At 56.6% G+C, this 24,017-nt stretch overlaps 2 protein-coding genes across 6 annotated transcripts in view; one reads left to right on the forward strand and one right to left on the reverse strand.

Moving 5' to 3' along the window:
• Positions 1 to 4,265: 4,265 nt before the first annotated feature.
• On the forward strand, positions 4,266 to 13,723 carry AANAT (aralkylamine N-acetyltransferase). Of its 3 annotated transcripts, none has more exons than XM_017884601.1 (5): positions 4,266 to 4,358; positions 11,746 to 11,825; positions 12,282 to 12,510; positions 12,774 to 12,928; positions 13,266 to 13,723. In XM_017884601.1, the coding sequence occupies exons 3-5, from the start codon at positions 12,357 to 12,359 to the stop codon at positions 13,569 to 13,571; spliced, it is 615 nt and encodes a 204-aa protein (XP_017740090.1). In that variant the 5' UTR covers positions 4,266 to 4,358; positions 11,746 to 11,825; positions 12,282 to 12,356; the 3' UTR covers positions 13,572 to 13,723. The 3 variants fall into 3 exon arrangements, with proteins under 3 accessions (XP_017740090.1, XP_017740089.1, XP_017740091.1); XM_017884602.1 differs by lacking the exon at positions 4,266 to 4,358 and adding an exon at positions 11,230 to 11,338; XM_017884600.1 differs by lacking the exon at positions 11,746 to 11,825 and having other exon boundaries at positions 4,288 to 4,358.
• Positions 13,724 to 14,480: 757 nt separating this feature from the next.
• RHBDF2 (rhomboid 5 homolog 2) overlaps positions 14,481 to 24,017 on the reverse strand; it is a 29,947-nt gene continuing 20,410 nt past the window's right edge. For 2 of the 3 annotated variants that reach the window (XM_017884907.1, XM_017884909.1), the window contains exons 3-18: positions 23,386 to 23,507; positions 22,734 to 22,929; positions 22,425 to 22,628; positions 21,277 to 21,405; positions 20,791 to 20,909; positions 20,465 to 20,659; positions 18,590 to 18,701; positions 18,285 to 18,359; positions 17,923 to 18,084; positions 17,575 to 17,684; positions 17,381 to 17,444; positions 17,187 to 17,281; positions 16,836 to 16,911; positions 16,589 to 16,689; positions 16,270 to 16,423; positions 14,484 to 15,651 (exon numbers count right to left, since the gene is read on the reverse strand). In XM_017884907.1, the coding sequence (XP_017740396.1) occupies positions 15,067 to 15,651; positions 16,270 to 16,423; positions 16,589 to 16,689; positions 16,836 to 16,911; positions 17,187 to 17,281; positions 17,381 to 17,444; positions 17,575 to 17,684; positions 17,923 to 18,084; positions 18,285 to 18,359; positions 18,590 to 18,701; positions 20,465 to 20,659; positions 20,791 to 20,909; positions 21,277 to 21,405; positions 22,425 to 22,628; positions 22,734 to 22,929; positions 23,386 to 23,507 (2,499 nt within the window). In that variant the 3' untranslated portion in view covers positions 14,484 to 15,066. Of the gene's footprint in view, positions 15,652 to 16,269; positions 16,424 to 16,588; positions 16,690 to 16,835; positions 16,912 to 17,186; positions 17,282 to 17,380; positions 17,445 to 17,574; positions 17,685 to 17,922; positions 18,085 to 18,284; positions 18,360 to 18,589; positions 18,702 to 20,464; positions 20,660 to 20,790; positions 20,910 to 21,276; positions 21,406 to 22,424; positions 22,629 to 22,733; positions 22,930 to 23,385; positions 23,508 to 24,017 lie in introns of all 3 variants that reach the window. The other variant, XM_017884906.1, reaches the window with a different exon arrangement.

Here is a 24,017-nt window from a genome sequence, read left to right on the forward strand (position 1 = left end):
TTTATTTATTTATTTTGAGACGGAGTCTGGCTCTGTCGCCCAGGCTGGAGTGCAGTGGCCGGATCTCAGCTCACTGCAAGCTCCGCCTCCCCAGGTTCACGCCATTCTCCTGCCTCAGCCTCCCGGGTAGCTGGGACTACAGGCGCCCGCCACCTCGCCCGGCTAGTTTTTTGTATTTTTTAGTAGAGACGGGTTTCTCCGTGTTAGCCAGGATGGTCTCGATCTCCTGACCTCGTGATCCACCCGTCTCGGCCTCCCAAAGTGCCAGCTAATTTTTTTGTATTTTTAGTAGAGACAGGGTTTCACCATGTTAGCCAGGATGGTCTTGATCTCCTGACCTTGTGATCCACCCTCCTCGGCCTCCCAAAGTGCTGGGATTACAGGCGTGAACCACTGCGCCCGGCCAACATAGCGTTTATTAAGCACATATTATTGACCAGGCATTGTACCAGGTACTTCCACGAACATTATCTCATCTGTTATCACAATCTTGGATATAGAGGGTTTTAACCTCATTTTACCAATGAAGAAACAGGGCCCAAGGAATCTGGTGCCTAAGGTAACAGGTAGTAACCTGGGGAGTGTCCCCACACCAAGGGCAGGGGCTTTTCTAGTTACGCTGTTTCTTTAGGCTTCCCTCAGAAGAACTCCTGATCGCAGCGGGGAGTCCATGTGTCTATGTGTCCCACGGGGGGATGGGGCAGTGCAGACCTCAAATCCGCTTTTTTTTTTTCGTGGCAGAGTCTCACTCTGTCGCCCATGCTGAAGTGCAGTGGCGTGATCTTGACTTACTGCAACCTCCACCTCCTAGGTTCCAGCGATTCTCTTGCCTCAGCCTCCTGAGTAGCTGGGATTACAGGTGCCCACCACCATGCCTGGCTAATTTTTGTATTTTTAGTAGAGACAGGGTGTTACCACGTTGGCCAGGCTAGTCTCAAACTTCTGACCTCAAATGATCCTCCCGCCTTGCCCTCCCAAAGTGTTGGGATTACAGGCGTGAATCACCATACCCGGTCTCAAATCTGCTTTTGATGTCAAAAAATCAAGTGAGTTTTGCATTGTACTCCAGAGTATGCCTATGTTTGTTGTTTTAATGTAAAAATTAATGCCTTTTTTTCCTGAATCATTGAGTAATATTGACACTCCTGGAAGATGTGTTGTGTTTATTCTGTGGCTTCTTGTAATAATGGCTAATAATAGCTATCACTTACTGAGCTGTAACTTCATGCCAGGTACTCTACTAAGTGCTTTACATAGATCATCAGAAAACTGCCAGGTTGTAGGTAAGAGTCCTTGATTTCACATGCCGAACTCTCCCTCACTAGACTAAACCCTTAAGCATGTGGACCATGTTGTATTTGTGTGTGTAACTCTGGTGCCTAGGACAGTGCCTGGCATAGGGATGGAGCTCAATAATGTGTCATATTAGGCTAGGCCCATACAGTGGTTCATGCCTGTAATCCCAGCATTTTGGGAGGCCAAAGCAGGTGGATCACCTGAGGTCAGGAGCTTGAGACCTGGCCAACATGGCAAAACTCCATCTCTACTAAATATACAAAAATTAGCCAGGCTTGGTGGCATGCGCCTGAAATCCCAGCAACTCGGGAGGCTGAGGCTGGAGAATTGCTTGAACCCAGGAGGTGGAGGTTTCAGTGAGCTAAGATTGTGCCACTGCACTTCAGCCTGGGCGACAGAGCAAGACTCCGTCTTGAAAAAAAAAAAAAGAAAGAAAGAAAATTATCATATTAGTCAATGTCAAAAGCCTGAGAACCTATACATCCATTCTGTCAGTTTCCTATCCTTTGTTCGACAAACATCCAAAAGTTGAAGAAGCTGGGACAGAGCTGCCCTCTTTGGCTGCTCCAAATCCTTTTAAGTACCCCCAGTTTCAACTGCATCTGAGCAACTTTAGAGAATGAGACTCAGTAAATTCCTACCCATCCAATGGTGTCTTTCAGTGACCTCACTCAGACCCAAGATGCTCTGGATAAGGTTTGAGGCTTGTCTCCTTCCCAGACCCTGAGCCCTCAGCCACAGTCTCCATACACTCAGGCTGGCTAGCAGGGTAAGCGTGGACGGAAGCTGCTGCTTAGTTTTTATTTTCATCATTGTTGAGGTGTAGGAAGGAGGAAAAAACTTGATTCCCTAATGAAGAAACCCTCTCCAATCATGGCCCCATCACCCAGCCTTTCCTGGGAAATAGAGCTATTTCTTGGGAGAATTTCACTTATTTATAAATGTGCCTGCCAGAAAGTGAGCTGGTCTGGCCTCTCCCTTTGCTAAGTGGGGTGGGTGGCGTGCAGGAGGCGGCAGAGCCAGCAGCAGAGTGAACTGATCTCAGCGAAGCAGGCCCTGTCTCCTCCCTATCTTCATCAGCCACTGGGGCACTTCTCTGGACCCACAAAGTGTGCTCAGGCTCAACACTGCCCTCTGTGGGAGCCTGCTTGGCCTCTCCATTGTTGTGCAAGCGATTTCAGCCTGGCCCAAAGAGCTCCTTCCACTCTGGAGCAGGTGTTTGGGGGTGCTAGGGAGGCTTAGGCACTGGAGACTTCAGCTGGGGGGTGGGGTGGGAGGTAAGCTGCCTTGGGAAGCCCCCCACACCCTCATGTGGCTGGCTGAAGAAATGCCTCTGAGGCTCCAGCTGAATGCTGCTCAAGGCTTTTGGAGTTAAAAGGGCCCTTCTCGTTCCTGGAGCCTCACCTGCTCCTTGCACAGGTGCCCTGGGGGAACTGTGGGACTTGCCCAAGGTCACTCTGCAGTACAGTCAGGATCAGGACCCAGCCCAGCTGACCCTTGACCATTCTGACTCCTACTGTGAGGGTAGGTTGCAATCCAAAGGCAAAACACTTTGTGCTGGGGCAACAGTGACAAGTTTGAGCAATAGTGACAGCCCAGGATCACCAGGCTCGTCCTGTTTCCCTCCTTCCTGAAGATACAGGGCGAGGCACAGTGAATCTGCTGGACCAGCTTCAAGAACAATATACCAGCCTATCCACTGCCACCTCCCACAGCTCCAGACTCGTAGGTGCTTCCTGGATGTAACCAGTCATAGATACAAAGTAGACTCATCATCTTTTCCTCAAATAGTTTCTTCTCCCAGAGTCCTCATCCTGATTGATGGCAGTGTCACCTACCTGGGTACTGAGTTGGCCACCTGAGGGTCAGCCCCTCTTTTTTTTTTTTTTTTTTTGAGATGGCGTCTCACTCTGTCACCCAGGCTGGAGTGCAGTGGTGCAATCTCGGCTCACTGTAAGCTCCACCTCCTGGGTTCACGCCATTCTCCTGCCTCAACCTCCCGAGTAGCTGGGACTACAGGTGCCTGCCACCATGCCCAGCTAATTTTTTGTATTTTTAGTAGAGATGGGGTTTCACCGTGTTAGCCAGGATGGTCTCTATCTCCTGACCTCGTGATCCACCCGCCTAGGCCTCCCAAAGTGCTGGGATTACAGGCGTGAGCCACTGCGCACGGCTGTCAGCCCTCACTCTTAAGCTCCACACACAATCAAAGCCTGGGTCTTGGCCCCTCCACTGCCTTTTCACACCCTTCCTGTCCAGATCTGCTCCACCAGGGGGCAGATCCATGGAGAGGTGGGGAGGTGGGAGGTACAGTGGCTGAGAGTGAGCTTCCGGAGTCACAGGGACCTGGGTTTGAAGCTTGTGCTGCTACTGGTCACTTTGTGACCTTGGGCAAGTTATTTCACCCTCTAAGCCTCAGTTTCCTTTCTGTAGGGTGGGAATAATAATAGTACCTACTTCATAGGACTGTGGAGACTGTAACTGACCAACTGAATATAACGTGCTTTGCCCAGTGACTGCACGATGGCAGGCCTGATAACATTGGCTTTTGTTACCAATTCATCTCCATCTCTTGCCTAGACCTCCTCTGTAGTCCCTTCACCAAGCCCCAGGCTGTCTAATCTGTCTGCTGCCTTGTTCCTAGGGTGATTGAAAATGCAAACATGGTCATTGGACTCTTGGCTTTATTTCTTTCTGTGGCTCCCCAGGGTCCACACAAGAAGGCATGTGGCCTTTTATAAGCTGATCTGATCCTTCCAAACCCCCCTACTCTCTGCATCCAGCATGGAGTGCTCTGCGCTCCAGCCTCAGTCACCTAATTCAGGATCTTTTTTTTCTTTTCTTTCTTTCTTTCTTTCTTTTTTTTTTTTTGAGATGGAGTCTCTCTCTGTTGCTCAGGCTCGAGTGTCCTGGCGGGATCCTGGCTCACTGCAACCTCCGCATCCCGGGTTCAAGAGATTCTCGTGTCTCAGCCTTCTGAATAGCTGGGATTACAAACGCCCACCACTACACCTGGGTAATTTTGATGCCTCCATTCCAGAATGGTCTGGAAGTTTCCTGAGGTAAGCCTATCTAATACGGCAGATATTGAGCCCCAAATAAGGCAGGGTCCCACTCATCCCTAAGTTCCACCCTCCTCAACAGAAGACTCTGGGCCGGACGTGGTGGCTCACGCCTATAATCCCAGCAATTTGGGAGGCTGAGTTGGGGTGGATCGTTTGAGGTCAGGAGTTTGAGACCAGCCTGGCCAACATGGTGAAACCCCGTCTCTATTAAAAATACAAAAAATAGCCAGGCGTGGCGGCATGCACCTGTAATCCTAGTTACTCAGGAGGCTGAGGCAGGAGAATTGCTTGAACCCAGGAGGCAGGGGTTGCAGTGAACCGAGATCACGCCACTGCACTCCAGCCTGGGCGACAGAGTGAGACTCCATCTCAAAAAAAACCCAAAAACCAAAAAACAACAACAACAAAAAACAAAAAACAGGAGAATCTGCCCCTAGCTGATAGGTACCTGCTCGGTGGGTGGCATGATGCCACACTCTCAACCCAGCCTCTGTTTTCCAGGAGTGCATGAGCCTCTTGCGGGGCAGGTGTGTAGTGGATGCTGTGGTGTACCTCCCCATCCCCTCCCTCTCCAAACACTGCCCTTGGCTGAAAGAAGATGCCTCCCCCATCCACTGACTGTCTGTAAGGGGCACAAAGCCTGGTCAACATGGTGAAACCCCGTCTCTACTAAAAATGCAAAAGTTAGCCGGGTGTGGTGGTGGGCACCTGTAATCCCAGCTACTCGGGAGACTGAGGCAGGAGAATTACTTGAACTCGGGAAGCAGTTTGGTGAACTGAGATTGTGCCATTGCACTGCAGCCTGGGTGAGAGAGCGAGCCTCCATCAAAAAATAAAGAAAGAAAGAGAGAAAGAGAGAGGAAGGAAGGAAGGAAGGAAGGAAGGAAGGAAGGAAGGAAGAAAGGAAAGAAGGAAGGAAGGAAAGAAAGAAAGAAAGGGAAGGGAAGGAAGGAGAAAGAAAGAAAGAGAGAAAAAATAAATCAGCGGTGGGTGCAACATCTCAGGTGTCTGACAGGTACAGGGATGGAGTAAGTGTAAGGACTGGGGGACTGGATGGTTGTTGGGGCAGTCAGTGCAGGGGAGAAAGACACCCAGAGGCTGGGGGTGAAGAATCACTGCTTGAAAGCAAAGTGGAAAAGCAGAGGGCCTCCTTGGCAGCATGTAAAGAAACTCGCCTCCTGAAGTTAAGGAACAGAGAGAAGTCAGCGTGGCAGAGCCTGAGAGCAGGTTGAATCCCCAACCTTAATGAGTCAGCTATACAGAGGAGGCCCCTGGGGAGAAGTGGGAGACATCCAAGGACAGAAATTAGTGCCCTTCCTTCCTTGAGGACAATGCCTCTTCCTTAGGAGACATGTACTATCCCCTCCCCAACCCTGAGTATATACTGCACCTCCTCTTCTTGCACTAGGCCGGTAACTAGGGCTAAATTGCAACCTCACTCACTGGTGAAGTGCTGGGTCGGCTGAGGGAGGAAGGAGGCTCTGTCCTGAAGGAGCTGCAGGTCCCAGCCAGAGCCAGGAGAGTGGGGACTGGAATCAGAGAATGCTGGCTGGGCCAAGGGGGTCAGAGCATAAAGTTGGATAAGGAACATGTGTTGGTGTGGGAGCTCTTTTCCCTGTTACAGAATTTATCACCCTGGCAAGGACCCTGGTACTTGGAAGCTTGGAGAAAGTGATTCAGGGCTCTTACCCGCAGTGACAGGACGGCTGATGGCTCCCAGCTGGGTTCTCCTGCAACTGCCCTCAGTGAAGCAAGCTGCTTCACCCAAGGTTGATGCAGGACAAAGAGGCAGGTCCAGAAGGGTTTCCCAGGTCTGAGGCTCCTCAGGGGATGAGCCAAGGCCTCGGTTACAGCTGCACCATCACAGCTCAGCTTCCACTGCCCAGCTGTCTGCCCTGCTCCATGGCAGGGGTCACTCGTGAGACCTCTCCCCAGTAAACTTCCCGCACACAGCTCTCCATCTCTCATCCCCCCGGGAGCCTGCTACGTGGTAGGACTCAGGCTGGAAAGGTAAAGGCGTAAAGGCAAGATGTGCTCAGTGCCAGGTCTGTGGGGCGGACCTTAAGTGCAGGGGAGGAGTTGAGAGAGAAAGTGACCATCAAAACCACCAGAAAATGCAGCCATTGCACAAGAGCCTGAAGAGAGGGCTGTGCTTCCTGCATGCTGGGCCTCTCAACTGCTCTGCATGGAAAACCGGGGTCTCAGAGGCATCGTCAAGGTGTCCCTGGGACATGGCCATGGGGCCCACTCCTTGGTCTGCCCCAAATGGGCTCCCTTCAGTCTGGAAGTGAAACTGGGGTGTGTCCCCATGCCGGAAGCTCTCAGATTGCAGGTCTGGGGCTTCTGCACTCTGCCCGGCGGGATGCTCACTGCCCCTGCACCAGGCTCTCCGGGTGCATCAGCAGCTGTGGCAGGCTCGGCACCTGGGATGGGGTGGGGTCTGTGGGGAGGTCTTCTCCGACCCCCGGCCATGGTGACGGGTCAGTGTGCCTTTATTCAATGGCCTCTGCCCTCCACCTCTCATTGTCACCATTTGGGCCACTCCTCTGCATATGGCCTCTCCACCCATTTCTCCCTTCTGGAAGGACTCCTTTTTTTTTTTTTTTTTTTTTTCTGAGATACAGTCTCGCTTTGTGGCCCAGGTTGGAGTGTAATCTTGGCTCACTGCAACCTCTGCCTCCCAGGTTCCAGCGATTCTCTTGCCTCAGCCTCCCGAGTAGCTGGAATTACAGGCACCCACCACCACACCCAGCTAATTTTTGTATTTTTAGTAGAGACGGGGTTTCACCATGTTGGCCAGACTGGTATTGAACTCCTGACCTCAAGCTATTCACCCACCTCAGCCTCCCAAAGTGCTGGGATTACAGGTGTGAGCCGCCGTGCCTGGCCTTTTCTGGAAGGATTCTTAAAGGTCATCAGAGCCTCTCTGTTGGCAGAATCTGAGATCTGTTCTCCATTCTTTGTGGCATTTCAGGCTCTAACTGCCCCATTTCTTGGATATTCTCCCCTGGGTTCTTCCCTTCTTATGACTTCACCTGTGTTCCTGTTAATAACTCCTTTCCCTGCTAACAGTGGTCATCCCGAAAGCTTGGTTCTCAGCTTTCCTGTGGTGACACACATCCCCTCAGAACCTTCTTTTACTGCCATGACATCACTTATCCGCTGAATAACTGTTGTCATCATCCTCACCACATCTGATTAGGAGTGGGATGGGGGCTCTGATGGGTCAGAGGTGAGGCTCTACCAGGGCAGGTGGGGAGTTAGGTAGCATGGCCCCTAGGAGTTCTCTGTGCCCTGGACAACCTGTCTCCAAACTGCTATAGAATATTCTGGAGTCCTGCCTGGACGCGGTGGCTCACACCTGTAATCCCAGCACTTTGAGAGGCTGAGGCAGGTGGATCACCTGAGGTCAGGAGTTCGAGACCAGCCTGACCAACACGGTGAAAGCCCATCTCTAGGAAAAATACAAAACGTTAGCCAAGCGTGGTGGTGTGTGCCTGTAATCCCAGCTACTTGGGAGGCTGAGGCAGGAGAATTGCTTGAACCTGGGAAGCGGAGGTTGCTGTGAGGCGAGATTGTGCCATTGCACTCCAGCCTGGGCCACAGAGCAAGACTGTCTTAAAAAAAATATTCTGGAGTCTCGAAGTGGAAGCCCAGTCACAGACCATGATTTTCATGGGACCAAAGAGCCTTTTGGCAGAAAACTGAACCCCATCTGGCATCTGAAATGTGTAAACCGTCTGGTAGACCAAAAGAGGCCAGGCTGGGCGGAGAGAAGAGGGACCCCTGAGGGGAGCCATCATGGGTGAGGCAGGGTGGCATGGTACACACTGGGAAGGGAGTGGGGGTGGGGGAGTCGTGGATACAGGACTTTCAAGTGAGCTGCTGCTGGAGGGAGAGGCCGGGCACAAAAAACCTCAGCCTCCCAAGGTGCTGGGATTACAGGCATGAGCCACCATGTCCAGCCATTTCTGTGGTTTAAAGTCATCCAGTTTGTGTGTCATCTGTTACAGCACCCGTGGGAAACATACAGATACCATCCTCTCCCTGTCTGTATCTACATTTTTTTTTTTTTTTGAGATGACAGTTTCACTCTTGTTGCCCAGGCTGGAGTGCGATGGCGTGATCTCGGCTCACTGCAACCTCCGCCTCCCTGATTCAAGCGATTCTCCTGCCTCAGCTTCCCAAGTGGCTGGGATTACAAGCACCCACCACCACACCCGGCTAATTTTTTGTATTTTCAGTAGAGACGGAGTTTCACCATATTGGCCAGGCTGGTCTCGAACTCTTGACCTCAGGTGATCCACCCACCTCGGCCTTCCAAAGTGCTGGGATTACAGGCATGAGCCACCGCGCCCAGCCTTGCCCATCAGGTTAGGTGTTTATCAGCTGTCTAGAGTGACTGAACAGGTATGACTTGGGGGGCAAAGGACACATTCTCCCCTCCATCCCCAAGATCCACCTGAGAGGCAGTCACCAGAGACACTGCCAGCGCTCTAACTGCAGAAGCAGGACAAGACTCGGCATCTGATAAACAGTCAGTGCAATCAGTGTCCCTGGTGTGAGGATGATCTTGGAGGTGCTTCTTTGTAGAGCCCACCTGAGGTCAGGAATTTTTTTTTTTTTTCGAGACAACATCTTGCTCAGTCACCCTGGCTGGTGTGAAGTGGCATATCACTGCAGCCTCAACCACCTAGGCTCAAGTGATCTTCCCACCTCAGCCTCCCAAGTAGTTGGGGCTACAGGTGTGTGCCACCATACTTGGCTGATTTTTAAATTTTTTGTAGAGACGGGGGTCTTGCTATATTGCCTAGGCTGGTCTCAAACTCCTGGGCTCAAGTGATCCTCCTGCCTTGGCCTCCCAAAGTGCTGGGATTACAGGTGTGAGCCACTATGCCCAGGCCCAGGGATCTCTTTCTGTCTGTACCCATCGCCCTGTGGGCCCCACCCTCCTAATTTTCCTTCTTATTGGTGGTGGCCTGTGGTTTTCTTCCTGTTGACCAGGACAAAGGTCCCAGCGATCACCCTGCCCTCCCCTTCTGTCTCCTCTCCTGTCCCACAAGGGTTTGAACTTCCCAGTTTCACCATGTTTAACATACCGCCTCATCTTTAAAAAAAATTATTTGTATTTTTCTGAGACAGGGTCTCGCTCTGTTGCCCAGGCTGGAGTGCAGTGGCACAGTCTTGGCTCACTGCAGCCTTGACCTCTCCGGCTCAAGCCATCCTCCCACCTCTGTCTCCCAAAGTGCTGGGATTACAGGGGTGAGCACTATGCCTGGCTTACTGCCTCATCCTGTTCCCTGAGGTTCTAGACCTCTAGGGTGTTGTCCAGAAAGAACAGGGCCATGTGGAAGTCAGCAAAGAGAGAGGCCGATTGAACAGCAGGCTCTTCTCAGGCATTGCCAAGTGGCTGTGATTAGGATTGGCCACCAGGGGGTGCCATGGAGCCACAGAGTCCACGAAGGGAGAGAAGAGGCCTTTTGGGGAACCCTGGATTGAAGGTGGGGATGCCCAGCTGAGGTCCTGGACATGATCACCCTGCCAAACCGAGCCCAAGGAGATCTCTGGTCGGTCCTGAGAGGTCTGTCGAGGGTCCCTTCTAGCAGGCAGGTGGGCCTCAGAGAGCCGAGAAGGGCCCTGGGAGAAGGGGACCCAGAGACCGGAGGAATGCAGGTGGTGGGTGGGCGGGGGCATTGGGATGGGGTCACTCCACGGTCAGGGGCTGTGTCCCAAACCGTGTGGGTAGGAACAGGAGCTTCCTTTGCGGGGGTTTGAAAGAGTGCACCTGTGAGGACACTGAAAACCAGCAGGAGAATCATGAAGACAGGAACCAGGGGTCTCATTGTGAGATGCAGTGAGTCCCACCAGCGCAGCAGTGGCTGTGCATGTCAGGAGGTTTTGCCCCTCCCACTTCACTTGTTGGATGGCTCTGAGCAGGTTACTGAACCTGTCTGTGCCTCGGTTTCCTTCTCTATAACATATGGTTAATACTCATTTGGCCGGGCTTCTGTGTGGATTAAAGGAGACACGTATCCAGGGCCCAGCACGTAGCAAGTGCTGTAAGCAGTGGCGCTCACAGGCTGCCAGGACAGGAAGGACCCTCAGAGGTCTGTCTCAAACTGTGGGTAGGAGCGAAAGCTTCCTCTGTGGGGGGTCAAAAGAGTGCACCTGTGAGACGCAACCTCCAGGACCCCCAGGAGCCTGAGATGGACAGGGGATCTGCCCTGCTGGATGGGGCGCAGAGGCAGGCGCTGGCGCAGCAGGGGCCTGGGGGGTTGGGCAGGTGCCGGTGAGAGAAAAGCTGAGGGGCACAGGATGGGGTGTGAGCTGGAGGGCAGGGGGTAGTCAGGGCTGACTGGGAGAGGGGCCTGCATCCCAAGGGAATGCCAGCACCAGGTGCCAAGGCAAGGTCAATGGCAGTCAGAGAGCTTTGTAGTTGAGATGTTTGGTAGAGCAACCTCCTGAACATTTAAGTAAACTTGAAGTAGAACATACTTAAAGTGCACAAATTGGTAGCTTGAATTCCCACCCCTTTTCCCACATAAGAGGTGGGCTTGTCCAAGACTCCAAGGGACAGAGGGGGAAATCGCTGGTGCCCAGCCAGTCAGTGACAGAGCAGGGATTAGAGCTGGACCCCTGAGGCTAAGCCCCATGCTCTCTTCCCCAAACCCCGGGGCCTCAGTCAGCCTCTGGTAATCCCTTCTGTGCCCAGGGCACCAGAGCTGACGTTTCCCTTCAGCAAGGCAGGGGCAGAAGCTGCCAGAGCCCTGCTGGCGTCATCCTGCCTGGGATAGCTTGAGAGGTGGGGTGGGAGGATTAGAAACCTCTGAGAACAGCACTACAGGCTGCCCTGGTAACATCTGCTACTACAGCCTTGCAGCCAGGAGTCCTGGATTTTCCTGGTTCCTGTGCCCGCGGACAGGTCCCCAGGGCCACTGGCTTTGTGGAGGGAACACGGTGCCCTCTCCACAGCCCAGGTAGGTGGGACCCCAGCTCCTGACTCTCAGCCTTCAGGAACAGGAGCTTCCCTGCTTGGAGCTTCTAGACATGGAGGGAAACATGGAAGTCATGGAGTTTATTAAGTGTCTTGGAAGGTGGAGGGAGGGATGGCCTCCTCTAAGAACTGCAAATCTGCAGGGTGTCTTGGGAGACAAGAGTGCCCAGAGAGGCATGTCCGATGAGCTGGACGTGTGGGGCAGGGGGTATCCTATGCATCCTCCTTGCCTGATCCTCCCCATCCCCCAGGCCCTCTGCAGCCCCCGGCTCCCTCTAACCTCCCCACCCCCCACCACAAATCCTGCATGTGTGTGGCCAATCTGAGGCCATCTGGATAGAAATAGAGGCTCCCTAAGGGCCCACTTTGATTAAGGGGCTTTTTCTCTAGGACCAAGGGCTAAGACTACCTAAAAAGCTCTCCGCCACAGGATCTTGCACCCAAAGAACCAGAAGCCTCCCTCTGGGGAGGTAAGATAAACCACATGAATGGTGGGGTGGGGGACCCGGGTGCCCACCCACTGCACAGTTGCATTAGATGTGGTCAGTGGAGGGTCAGGAGTCCTGCCTCCCCGCTGTGGGCAGCAGGGTTGGGGTGCCCCAGGCTCCACTGAGCCCTGCTCATCCCTGCCACCATCTCTGGGGCTCAGAAGCACCCAGAAGGCACCCTGAGACCAGTGTCTGCAGGTCTGCAAGGGGACAAACCTCCAGGGATCCTTCTGGCTGTGAGGGAAAGGTGGGGCGACAGTGCCAATGTTTGTAGTGCCTGGTAACAGCCTTGAAGACCAGGTACCTGGGGAATGTGCCCATTGATTTGGGGGCTGACTCCACCCCAGTTCCTGCTACAAAAGAGGCCAAATGCACAGTATGGGGCCAGACTCCCTGGAGATGAGGATCAGACCCCTGCCCCTTGCTGTTCTCCAACAGGTGCTGGGAGGCCCTCCTTGGCTTAGGAGGCCACTTCCAAAGGTGGGGTGCCCCAGGGAGGCACCAGTGGCCAGGATGTCCACGCAGAACACCCATCCCCCAAAACCTGAGGCCCCGCGTCTGCCACCTGGGATCCCGAGCTGTCAACGGCGCCACACACTCCCTGCCAGCGAGTTTCGCTGCCTCACCCCAGAGGACGCTGTCAGCGCCTTTGAGATCGAGCGTGAAGGTGAGTGACCCCGCACAGGGTCAGAGGGAAGATCCACTCTGGTCCAGTTATCCTGTGGGGAGGAGACCCTTGAGTCTCCTGTCTTGGAGGCTGGGTCCCAGAGTATCAGACCATGTGTGCACTCAAGGAAGTGGAGGAAACAGCAGCCCTAAACCCCATTTTCCTGGGGGGAATGGGGCATTTGAGTAGACACTCGGGGTGCAGCAGACAGTGGAAGTGAGGCACAGCGACTACCAGTTGCCCACCTGAGCCTCCTGCCACAGCCTTCATCTCCGTCTTGGGCGTCTGCCCCCTATACCTGGATGAGATCCGGCACTTCCTGACCCTATGTCCAGAGCTGTCCCTGGGCTGGTTCGAGGAGGGCTGCCTTGTGGCCTTCATCATCGGCTCACTCTGGGACAAGGAGAGACTCACGCAGGTGAGGACGGGGCTGTGACGCCCAGCTCCAGGGAGGCCTCTGAAGACAGAGGTCAGCCAGATGGCGGGGAGGGGAGCCCAGGGGCTGGGATTTCTTCCTCCAGAACTGGAGAGATGTGTATAGGCCACAGGCCCCTCCCAGGGCAAGACGTTCTGGGTTTTCAAGTTTTCTCCATGGGGATGGGGGTATGGCTCCCAATTTGGGGCCCTCCTTGCCTGGGGCGGGAGCCCTGACCACAGGCACCCAGGGGGCACCTGCTCCCTGCCTGGGTCGGTGGCTAGGGGGGAGCACGCATCAGCAGAAGTGACCTGGGTTCTCGTCCCTTGCTCGCCTCCAGGAGTCACTGACGATGCACAAGCCTGGGGGCCACATAGCCCACCTGCACGTGCTGGCCGTGCACTGCGCCTTCCGGCAGCAGGGCAGGGGCCCCATCCTGCTGTGGCGCTACCTGCACCACCTGGGCAGCCAGCCAGCCGTGCGCCGGGCTGTGCTCATGTGCGAGGATGTGCTGGTGCCCTTCTATGAGAGGTTTGGCTTCCACGCCGTGGGCCCCTGCGCCGTCACCGTGGGCTCCCTCACCTTCACCGAGCTCCACTGCTCCCTGCAGGGCCACGCCTTCCTGCGCAGGAACAGCGGCTGCTGAACTGGGCTGCCCACCTGGCTGCCAGCATGATCCCCATCTCTGCCCTGGGCTCTTTAGTTCAGCTGAGCATGGAGACAGCAGTTTCCAGAGAGAGGAGAGAGCAGGGCTAAATAAAGAGGAGATGGGGTGGCTTCTCACAGCCCGAGCTGGAGTGGTGTGTCCTGTCTGTTCCCACGAGGCCTCTGGACCTCCTGTGTTCTGAACTCTGTACCTGAGAATGGGCTGGGTTGGTAAGCGGGGACAATGGGAGGCACTGTGGGTTCCCTGGCTCCTTTCCTCCTCCTGGCAGGTGGGCAAAGGCACCAAGGCAGCATCCTGACAGAAGCCCATTGCTCAAGGGGGGTCCTTATTCTCCCCAGCCTCGTGGATGCCCCTTCTCACCCTTAGCCACTGGAATGGGGGATAGTGGGGAGCAGGATGGGGCAGAGGCGGGAGGCCTGTGCTGTGGAGGCAGCCTGGGGCAGGGAAGCTGGTGCAGGACCCTCTGCCCATGGTAATCAAGTGGTCATACCCTGTGCAGCTCCTCAGTGTGGTGGGTGAGGCACTGGTACAGGGAGTGGACTCGTCCCCAGGTGGGGTAACAGGACAAGTGCTGTGCCTTCTCCTCAGCGCCATCCCCATCAGGGCAGGCCATCCTGGGCCCAGGCAGCCCCCTCCCTGCCCTGAAGCCAAGACAGAGCAGGTGGGAGTGGGAACCCCAGGGGCCTAAGGATTCAACCCAGCCATCCCAAGTGGACCCCTGGGGTCTCCCACGTGACCCGTCTGCTTTCTGGCCCAACTAAATCCCCAAGATGCTCCACAAGTTTTCTGCTGTCCACTGGGCCAAACCGCTGTCTCTGAGCTGCTGACGGCTGACCCCTCACCCCCAAATCTTAGTTTCATGCGACCTGAGGTCTCCGTTGAAGACAATACTGCCATAAAGAATATTATTTAATCCATGAGACATCATCTGTACAAAGTTAGCGTTACTTTTAAAAATGAAGACCGTGATATAAACTGGTAAAAAACGGGCCTGATGCGCCTCGAGCACCCCCTGGGAGCAGGCCCTAGGGTGGCTCCACCCAGTCTCATTCTACCTGAGGTCTGCTTGTGTCTCCTCGCTTGTTCTCTGCCCCCAGACCACGGCCAAAGCCTTTCCCACACTGTCCCATCTGAGAGCCTTTGGATGGGCTCACAGGGCAGAGGTAGGAGGAGAAACAGGAAGGGGCATGGTGGGCACCCAGCCCTTGGGGCAACTGAGGGCACAGCCACGTCCCCAGCGAGGGCACACTCCAGTAGTAGTGGGGGAGAAGGCACCAGCAGAGACAGCGCTGAGGACCCTGGGAAGAAAAGGACCCTGCCCCAGGAGATGGTCCCAGCAGGGAACGGGATGTTGGGACCTGGAACCCAAGGCTCAGATAGGCAGGTGCCTTGGGGGGTGCCTGAGCTTAGGCCAGGATCACACAGGCCTCACGCCCCTGAAAAATCCCACCTTAATCAACCATCTCATGTGAAGTCAGCCTCGCCTGGCAGGAGGGACCCAGGTCCAGAGCCCGGGCACTGTCTTGGGTCTCTGGCTCTCTGGCTCTCTGGCATCGCAGGGCCTCTGCAGAGGGGGCAGCCCTTCGGCAGGCCAGAACTCGTCGTGCAGCAAGTGGGCTGAGGGGCACGGGCCCAGGCGGCAGTGCAGCACCTGGTCCAGCTCGTACTTCTCACAGAAGCGGCTGGTGAAGGGGAAGCAGGTGAGGTGCTCGATCCAGGGCCAGTTAATGGGGTAGATGTACAGCCAGAGCACGAGGGCGGCGAAGAGGCCGGCGAAGGCCAGCAGCGACACCAGGATGAGTGCCCGCTTGCGGTACTTGTCGCTGGTGCCAAAGGTGATGTAAGGCAGGAAGGCGAAGGCCAGCAGCAGGCCACTGAGGAAGCCGAAGATGTGGGCAATGTTGTCGATCCAGGGCAGGAGGCCGCAGACGAACAGGAAAAGCACAATAGCCGAGAGGTTGAGGAAGGCCTTCCAGGGCCTCTCCAGCAGCGGCCAGCTCTGGAAGAGCTCCACGAAGAGGCAGGCGAGGAGGCCGAACTGTGAGCCGGCCGGGCCCACCTGGGGTGGGGCAGGGGATATGTGGCTTCAGGCATCGGGTGGGCGGCCTGGGCCGGGCCTGCACCCTGCGTCACCCCATCCATCAGCTCCTCCCTGGCAGGCAAGGCTGAGGGGCGGGGGGTGGGCTGGAGCTGCTGGACCAAAGCTGGGCCTGCTCCACCCATTCTTTCAGCAAACACTGAGTGCCTACTGTGTACGTGCCTGGTGTGGGTCCACAGGAGTAAGCAAGACAGACAAGCCTGTTCCAGGCCGCACACGGTGGGGACAGGACAGACACTGAACACGCTAGATCAGTCAGGTGGAACTGATCAGACTGCTGACGGCACACGAGGCCATTTCCTACCACTCGACCTAGATACCTAGCATACTGTCAGGCAGTGGGCACGGTAATGAAGATAAATGAGGTGGCAGAGGGACAGGGTGACTCAAGAGCACCACTCTTCCCACTTGCTGGGATTAAGAGACCAGCCAGTAAGCCCCCAGCTTAGCTGTCCATCCGCTGTGGAGCCCAGCACAGGAGGGGCCCTGTGTCCCTCTGGCAGATCCCAGGTGGGTGGAACAGAAGCAGCAGGGCTGGCCCCCTGTGTGCAGAAGGGGTCCCGTCCTCCACATCCTCACCTCTGCCCGGTACGGGAGGAAGATGGCGCTGGCGAGGTTGCCTGTGATGCCGCTGAGGATGAAGATGATGGCGATACGGTGCCAGCCGGCCAGCTTCTCCAGGTCCCTCAGGATGGTCATTTGAAAGACCACAGACACGAGGCAGTGCACCATGCTGGGGGAGGGACATACCAGGCAGCGGCCTTCAGCCAGGCACTTCAGGAGCAGTAGGCTTCGGCGGGCTGGACCGGCCATGCCCTGGCCCAGGAACCTTCCCCCAGGGGTCCGGCTGGGCAGCCATCACAGGGGTGGGGTTCGGGGGCAGTGAGGAACCTCTTACCCAGCATGTAGGAAGAGAGACAGCCAGAGCCTGTAGAACTGATCTGGGACCTCAGGATTGAGGAAGGGCAGCAGCCCACACACCTTGTCCAAGCAGTGCACCTGGGGGTGGGCGTATGGTGCTCAGCGCTCCAGAAGCGGGCTGAGTCTGAGGCCCCGACATGGGAGGGAGTGTGTGAGCCCCAGCCCCAGCAGACTTCCATGCCCATCGTTCTGTTCTCCACTACCCCAGGCCTGCCTCGCCTCACCTGGGAGCAGAGCGTTGCTTCTTCATGGAAATAGCCGTGCATGAACTCACAGTACTCCCGGGTGGTGATCTCACAGCTGGGGTGGGGTGGTGAGGCAAGAGGGGACATCAGGGCGTCGAAGGCATCGCTGGCAGGAAGGGGGATGCCCCTTCCAGAGCCTTCCACTCTGGAGCAAGCTCCCTTCCTCCAGCTCACACCATGGGTAGCCCCAGAGCAGGGGAGGGAAGGACAGTTATCGGAGGGCATCAGCCCAGCGGCTGTAGGTGGTGACAGTGGAGGAGCAGAGAGCCCACAGGAAGCCGCAGCTCAGGGGGCAGTGGGATGGCTGAGGCCAGGGCCCAGGTCGCTCACCTGCCCTTGGTGCCAATGCAGCAGGGGCGGCCCTTGATCTCGCAGTCCATGTGCAGGAAGCCTGTGTGGTTACTTCTGGCCTGCTCTGTGCAGATCTGCCAGGAGGGGCACAGGCATGGGAGTGGGCTGTGCAGCAGGCAGGTCCCCCGTCCCTGACCTTCCCAGACCACTCCCCACCGGGGACACTCACTCACCGGCCACTTAGTGATGTCATCGGGCCAGATGTGGGCACCGCTGGAGGCTGGCTCCTCGCAGGTCCTGGAGACAGGGTTCAGATTGGGCTGTGGCACACCCAGCCTGCCACGTCCACCTACTCACCTCCCTGTGGGTGGCTCAGATGGCTTGGCTATGCCTGACCCTCAGGCCCAGCAGAGGCTCCAGGCCCTACCTGGGGTCCTGGTGGCAGACAGCCCCCGAAGTCCGCTTCTGGCCCAGATCAGACTTGTCCATGGGGGGCCCAGTGTCATCCTGCCACTTGACAAAAGTGGCCAAAGTCTCCTGGAGGGCGGAAGAGGACTGGTCGGTCGTGCCGGGGCCAGGTCACCCCCACTGGAGTGGGCAAGGACAGAGGCTTTTCCCATCGCCCCAGGGCTCAGTCTCATCTGGGGAACTCTGGGAAGGATGGGGCAGGAAGGAGGGAACGTGGCCCTTGAAGGGCCCGTCCACCAGGCCAGGGCAAGTGGAGTTAGTCTGGGACCAGGGTCTGGCAGGGGAGGGAGGGAGGGCCTGCCCCCACCGAGCAGTCCTTCCGCTGGGTCTGGATGCAGCCCGAGTGGTCGTTCTGGACGCAGCAGCCCGAGTCCCGCTCCAGGTCTCGCTCCCGCAGCACCAGCTGCTCGATCTGCCGGTCCTTCCGGATGCAAGGCGAGAACTTGGCCCCCAGGTGGATCAGGTCAATCTGGGGAAGGGAAAGGGAGGGGAAGGAGAGAGTGAGTTTGAGTCCCGGACCTGGGAGGGGTCCATCACTCCACCTCTGTCCCGCAAAGTCTCCCCTTGATGAGGGGCCTGCGGGTGGGTGAGGAGCCCACCTGCCCAGCTGGGGGTGACAGGGCACAGGGACTCCTGGCTCAGATGATGTCCCCCAGCCTGGGCCCTCACCGAGCTGGGGCCGATCCAGAAGTTCTCCTGCTGGATGTACTTCACGCTCTCGTACACACCTTTGTTCCGCAGCACCTGTCACGGAGGTAGTGCAGAGGAGGCCTCAGAACAGTGTGAGCCCTGGGCATGGGGGGCTGCGGCAACTGTCCCCAGGGAAGAGCCTCCAGGAAGGGGCCAGGCTATGGCGAGCCTGAGCACTGCCCTGCTGGGGCCAGATTGTTGCGGTGGGAGGGATTAGGTACCCACGATGCTGAGGCCTCCTGGGGGAGGCTGGGATCCCCAGCATGGAGCCCGACCCGACTCACCAGCTGGGTGGTGACATGCTGGGCAAAGCCCACGGGTGCGATGCCATACGTGCAAATCACCAGCAGCGTGATGATGACATGGACGAAGGTTAGCCAGTAGGTGAAGTAGGGCCTGTGCAGAGAGGCCTCAGGTCAGCCGAGCCGAGCTCCTATTCCAACCCCCAGTCCCGGCCACGGGGCCACCCTGGCCCAGTCGCATGGCTCGCCTGGGCTCCCTGCTCTACCCTGTCAACTCATCTCAAACCAGAGCAACTTTTAAGATGAGCCTCCAAGCATCTCTCTCCTGGCTTAAAACCCTTTGATAGCTTTCCACTGGCCTTGAGACAAATTCCAAAATCACCCCCTCTTGCTGGCTGCAAAGCTTTGCCTGCCCGACCACCTCTCTGGTCTCTTTGTCTGCATTTCCTGGGATGCACTTTGCCCTTGCAGCCCCAGGGCCTTTCCACATGACACCAGTTTGTCCTGACCACACCCCCTCCCCACCAGCTGTTCACTCTCCCTCTCTGTCCTCCTCCGGGACACCCACCACACCTTTCATTGCTTGTTATTTTATATACATATATATATAGATAGATAGATAGATAGATAGATAGATATAGAGAGAGAGAGAGAGAGAGAGAGAGGGAGAGAGAGAGAGAGAGAGAGAGAGAGAGAGAGAGAAAGATGGAGTCTCCCTCTGTCGCCCAGGCTGGAGTGCAGTGGCGCGATCTCGGCTCACTGCAAGCTCCGCCTCCTGGGTTCAAGCGATTCTCCTGCCTCAGCCTCCCGAGTAGCTGGGACCACAGGCGCCCGCCATACCCGGCTCTTTTTTTTGTCTTTTTAGTAGAGACCGGGTTTCACTGTGTTGGCCAGGTTGGTCTCGAACTCCTGACCTCAGGTGATCTGCCCACCTAGGCCTCCCAAAGTGCTGGGATTACAGGTGTAAGCCACTGTGCCTGGCCATTGCTTGTTATTTTCTTTTTCTTTCTTTCTTTTTTTTTTTTTGAGACGGAATTTCGCTCTTGTTGCCCAAGCTGGAGTACAATGGTACGATCTCGGCTCGGCTCACTGCAACCTCTGCCTCCCAGGTTCAAGTGATTCTCCTGCCTCAAGCCTCCTGAGTAGCTGGGATTACAGGCACCCGCCACCATGCCCACCTAATTTTTTGTGTTTTTAGTATTTGCCAGGCTGGTCTTGAACTCCTGACCTCAGGTGATCCACCCACCTCGGTCTCCCAAAGTGCTGGGATTACAGGCATGAGCCACTACACCCTGCCTGCTTGTTATTTTCTAATTTGGGCCCAGTGTTTATTGGGCTGCTGTGAATCAGATGCCCTGTTCTTCCTCAAGGGCTCTGCACAGCCTCTCCCAGAGTCCCCTCCCTCCCAGCCCCAGCTTCTTCTTTTAAAGTAGAGGTAGGGTCTCATCATGTTGCCCAGGTTGGTCTCAACCTCCTAGGCTCAAGCAATCCTCTTGACTCAGCCTCCCAAAGTGCTAATAATTACAAGTGTGAGCCACGGCGCCCAGCCCCCCAGCTTCTAACTGGCCTCTTACTCACCCTGCCCTCCCCGCTGCACCCTCTGGGGGCTCCATTTCAGGGCCTGCAGGCAGCGACAGTCAATGAACATTTGTTGACTGACTGCTGTTAGGGAGCAAGGCTGAGGACACAGGCTCAGAAAGCATGGGGTGGAGGAGAAGCAGCAAGCACCCCAGGCCCTTCCCAGGTCATGTGCACAACCCTTTGGACAGGGTGCGCCTTTGAGCTTGTCGCTACACTCCTGACCCGCAGGAGGCACTCATGAAACACCTGCTGAATGAGTAAGGGAGCGCTTCAGGAGGGCCCAGAGGAATTTGGAAGCTTCCAGGCCCTCCTGTAGACTCCAGGGCGCCGCCTCACCGGTGGCTGTCGAAGCTCTCCAGCTGCCGCTGTACGGTGCTGCTGATGCTGCGGCGGTAGCTGCGGTTCAGCCAGTTGCCCACCACGCCCAGGCCGTAGTGCCGCTTCTTCCGATCAAAGGCAAAGTGCTTCACCTTGGAGGCGATGCGCTTCCCGCGCCGGGGCCCAGGGACTGGGGCTCGGCCACACTCCTTCCTGGTGGGGATGGTGGCTTTCAGCCTGATACCCCCACCAAAACACTCCCAGACCCCACCAGGGTGGCTCAGAAGAGGCTTGGGGGCCAGGCTGGTGGCTGGCCTGGAGGAGGGACTCTGCCCAGCACTCACAGAGGGATTTGCACCCCATCGGGGGAGACGGGGGAGGCTGAGTGTGGGATCCCTCGGAAGTAGCTGGCAGAGAGTGGGGGGGACTCAAAGACATCATCGGGCATGGAGCTCATTTCTTCCTGGGGTGGGGGACATGAAAATACAGTGTAAGGAGTCTGTCCCACACACTGCCTCCCAGCGCCTCAATTCAAGGGCAGGACACGGCTGAACCCACAGGCTCTTCACAATGAAGCAGGAAGCCACATGCCCGTCAGCCCCAGTGGTGACTTTCCCGGGTGGCACTGTGCCCCACCACAGGTCTTCGCCCTACCCAACAGAAAGACGGGGGCCCAGCAGCTTCACACAGGACCATGCCACATCCCACCAGTGGGCCTCTGGGTAGCTCAGGGGTTCCTGAACATGATCAAGGCCAAAGTCACCTCACCCAGCTCCCAGGCCACCCCACCCCACCGCTGCTGTCCCCGAGGGCCCACACCCCATGCTTGCCTTACTAAAAAACGAGGAGTCAAACGTGTCTGCCCCATCGACCGCATCCTCCTCCAGGAAGCTCGGGAAGGCAAAGCTGCGCTTAATCACCCGGCACCGCTGTCCAGTGGCATCCAGCACCGAGCGCCCCTGTGCACAGGCAGAAGCACAGCCATCAGGACCAGAGCCTGGCCACCTGGGCCCCCAGCCCCAACACCGAAGGAATCATCAAGCCCATCCGCCTGCAGGCAGCACCTTGGGAGGAGGGATCCTGCCCAAAGCATAGAGGTTCTGCAAGCTGAACGGGCAAAAGGAGTTCCTGAGACTGGAAGGCCAGGAAATGAGGCACCAGCTTCCACTGGCACACCACTCTTGGCACAGTTTGGAGTCACCTTTCCCTTGGTCCCTGCTGCCCCTCTGCCTTGGGCTGCTGGTACCCTAACACTCAAAGCAACCCACATTCTATACCCTCACTCCCGAGGCTTGGGCCACGTCTCCCTGTCCTGTTTCTTGGCATGGAATACCAGGCCCCTGCCCACCTTTCTGACCCCATCTCCTGCCACAGCTCCCAAAACCACCCCTCACTAAAACCGCATCAAACCGCCTGCTGCTCCCTCAAAACACTGCACTTCCTCTGGGCTCTTGGCCCTTGCACAGGCCATTCCCTCTGCTGAGAATTCTGTTCCCTTCCTTCCCTAGTGAACGTCTCTTTGTTTTTTTCTGGGCTTAACTCAGTGTCTTCCCTGATACCAGCCGCTCTCCTAAACTGACCACCCTGAATGGTGACCCTCTCACCCTGGGCTGCGAGCTCAGCCAGGATGGCGATGGCTCTGCACCCAGTGCCCAGCACATAACAGGGACTCGGAAAACCCGGATGGGTGAGGAGCGAGTGCATATCTCCCTTCCCACCTCCCCAGCTTAAGAGTCAGCACAGAGACCAGGTTCCAAAACTTGGCAGGGGGTCACACGAGATTTAAGACAGAAGGATGGACGCCTGGGTGCTAGGCTTCGAGGTCCCTCTTTGCCCAGGGATCCCAGCACATCCACTGTCCTTGGCACCGAAGGCAGATGGCCAGGTGAGCTTTAGGGGATGCTACTAGGAGGAGTGGCAGGGAGGGGCAAGGGAGGGAGGCTGGGCAGAGGTGGGGGCCCTGCAGGGAGCCCTGTACCTTGAGGAGGGCAGCAGCAGCTTGAAAGCTCATGTGGGCCACAGACATTCTCTTGCGGCGCGGCAGGTGGGAGTAGCCAGAGCGAACGCTGGTGAAGGAGGTGAGGGACAGGACTCCGGGGGTCAGTGGCGGGTGCGGGGCGTGGGGCCTGTCCATCTCCTCTGGGTGGCGGAAGGCCCGGCCCCGGGCCAGTGGATCCACAATCTGGAAGGGAGCGGGGTGGTGAGCGGATCCACAATCTGGAAGGGAGCGGGGTGGTGAGCAGAGCCACTAGGATCCCCACCCCCGCCCCTTTCCCATGGATCCCACCTTGGGCATCTTGCAGGGCTTTGGGGACTCAGTGCCTTGGAAAGACGGTGCCTCCTGGCTGGGGAGCTCCAGGTCACGCTGGCACGAGGCCTTTAGGCGGCCGTAGCGCACGCTGCAGTGGTGCAGGCTACGGCGCTGCCACTGCTGCCGCTGCCCCTCCCAGTCGCCACTGACTCCAAACCACTGGGCTGCGCCCCTGCGGAAGCAGACAAGGGACAGGTGGGCATGTGCCTGTCTGAGCCTGTGCATGTGAGTGTGCAGAAGGGGTGATGGCACATGTGTGCTCGCATGCCTGCAGGGAGGTGGGGGGGCACATCTGCCTGTGAGGCCCCTGGCTGGAGCCCAGTGACCAGAAGAGCAGAAGCAGGGGATGAGTGGAGCATGAGGAGCCAGGCTAGGGCCCCAGGCACCTCCACACTGATCCACCCAGCTCCTCGAAGCCCCCCAGCCTCCACACCATGACATTCCACAAGGCACATACCCGTTTCTCCATCTATACCATGATATTAGGTCGCAGGGAGACATTGCTCATTAATGGCTGCCGCCTCCTTCCAGAGAGGGGACGCAGGGACCAGGCCCAATAACGTCCAGGCACCAAGAATCCATAGGTCACTGGGTGGGGGGTGCTGGGCTTGGGTGTAGGGGGGCTCACTTGCGGATGCTCTGGGACAGCGAGGCCTGGCGGCGGAAGCCGGGGCGCTTCTCTGAGCTCTCCTGCCATCGGCTGCGTGGCTCCTGGAGGCTGACGCTCTTCAAGTAGGCTGGGTTCTTCCTCTTGGGGAGGAAGGAGGGAGGGCAGGTGGTGGTGTGTGCAGCCCAGGTCCTGGGCTGGCTTTTCTTTAGCCTCCCATTCTGAAAACCCTGAAAACACACCTCAACCCCGATTTATGCCCCAATCTTTCATTTGGAAATATATATAAATGTATGTGTGTGTGTGTGTGTGTATATATGTGTGTGTGTGTGTATATATATATATTTTTGAGATGGAGTCTTGCTCTATTATCCAGGCTAGAGTGCAGTGGTGTGATCTCGACTCACTGCAACCTCCGCCTCTCAGGTTCAAGCGATTCTTCTGCCTCCTGAGTAGCTGGGACTACAGGCATGTGCCACCACACCCGGCTAATTTCTGTATTTTTAGTAGAGACAGGGTTTCACCATGTTGGCCAGGTTGGTCTCGAACTCCTGACCTCAAGTGATCCGCCTGCCTCAGCCTCCCAAAGTGCTGCAATTACAGGCATGAGCTACCATGCCCGGCCTACATATACATATATATATATATATATA

Source organism: Rhinopithecus bieti, unplaced genomic scaffold (genome assembly GCF_001698545.2).
Source record: "Rhinopithecus bieti isolate Rb0 unplaced genomic scaffold, ASM169854v2 scaffold_13400, whole genome shotgun sequence".
NCBI lineage: Eukaryota > Metazoa > Chordata > Mammalia > Primates > Cercopithecidae > Rhinopithecus > Rhinopithecus bieti.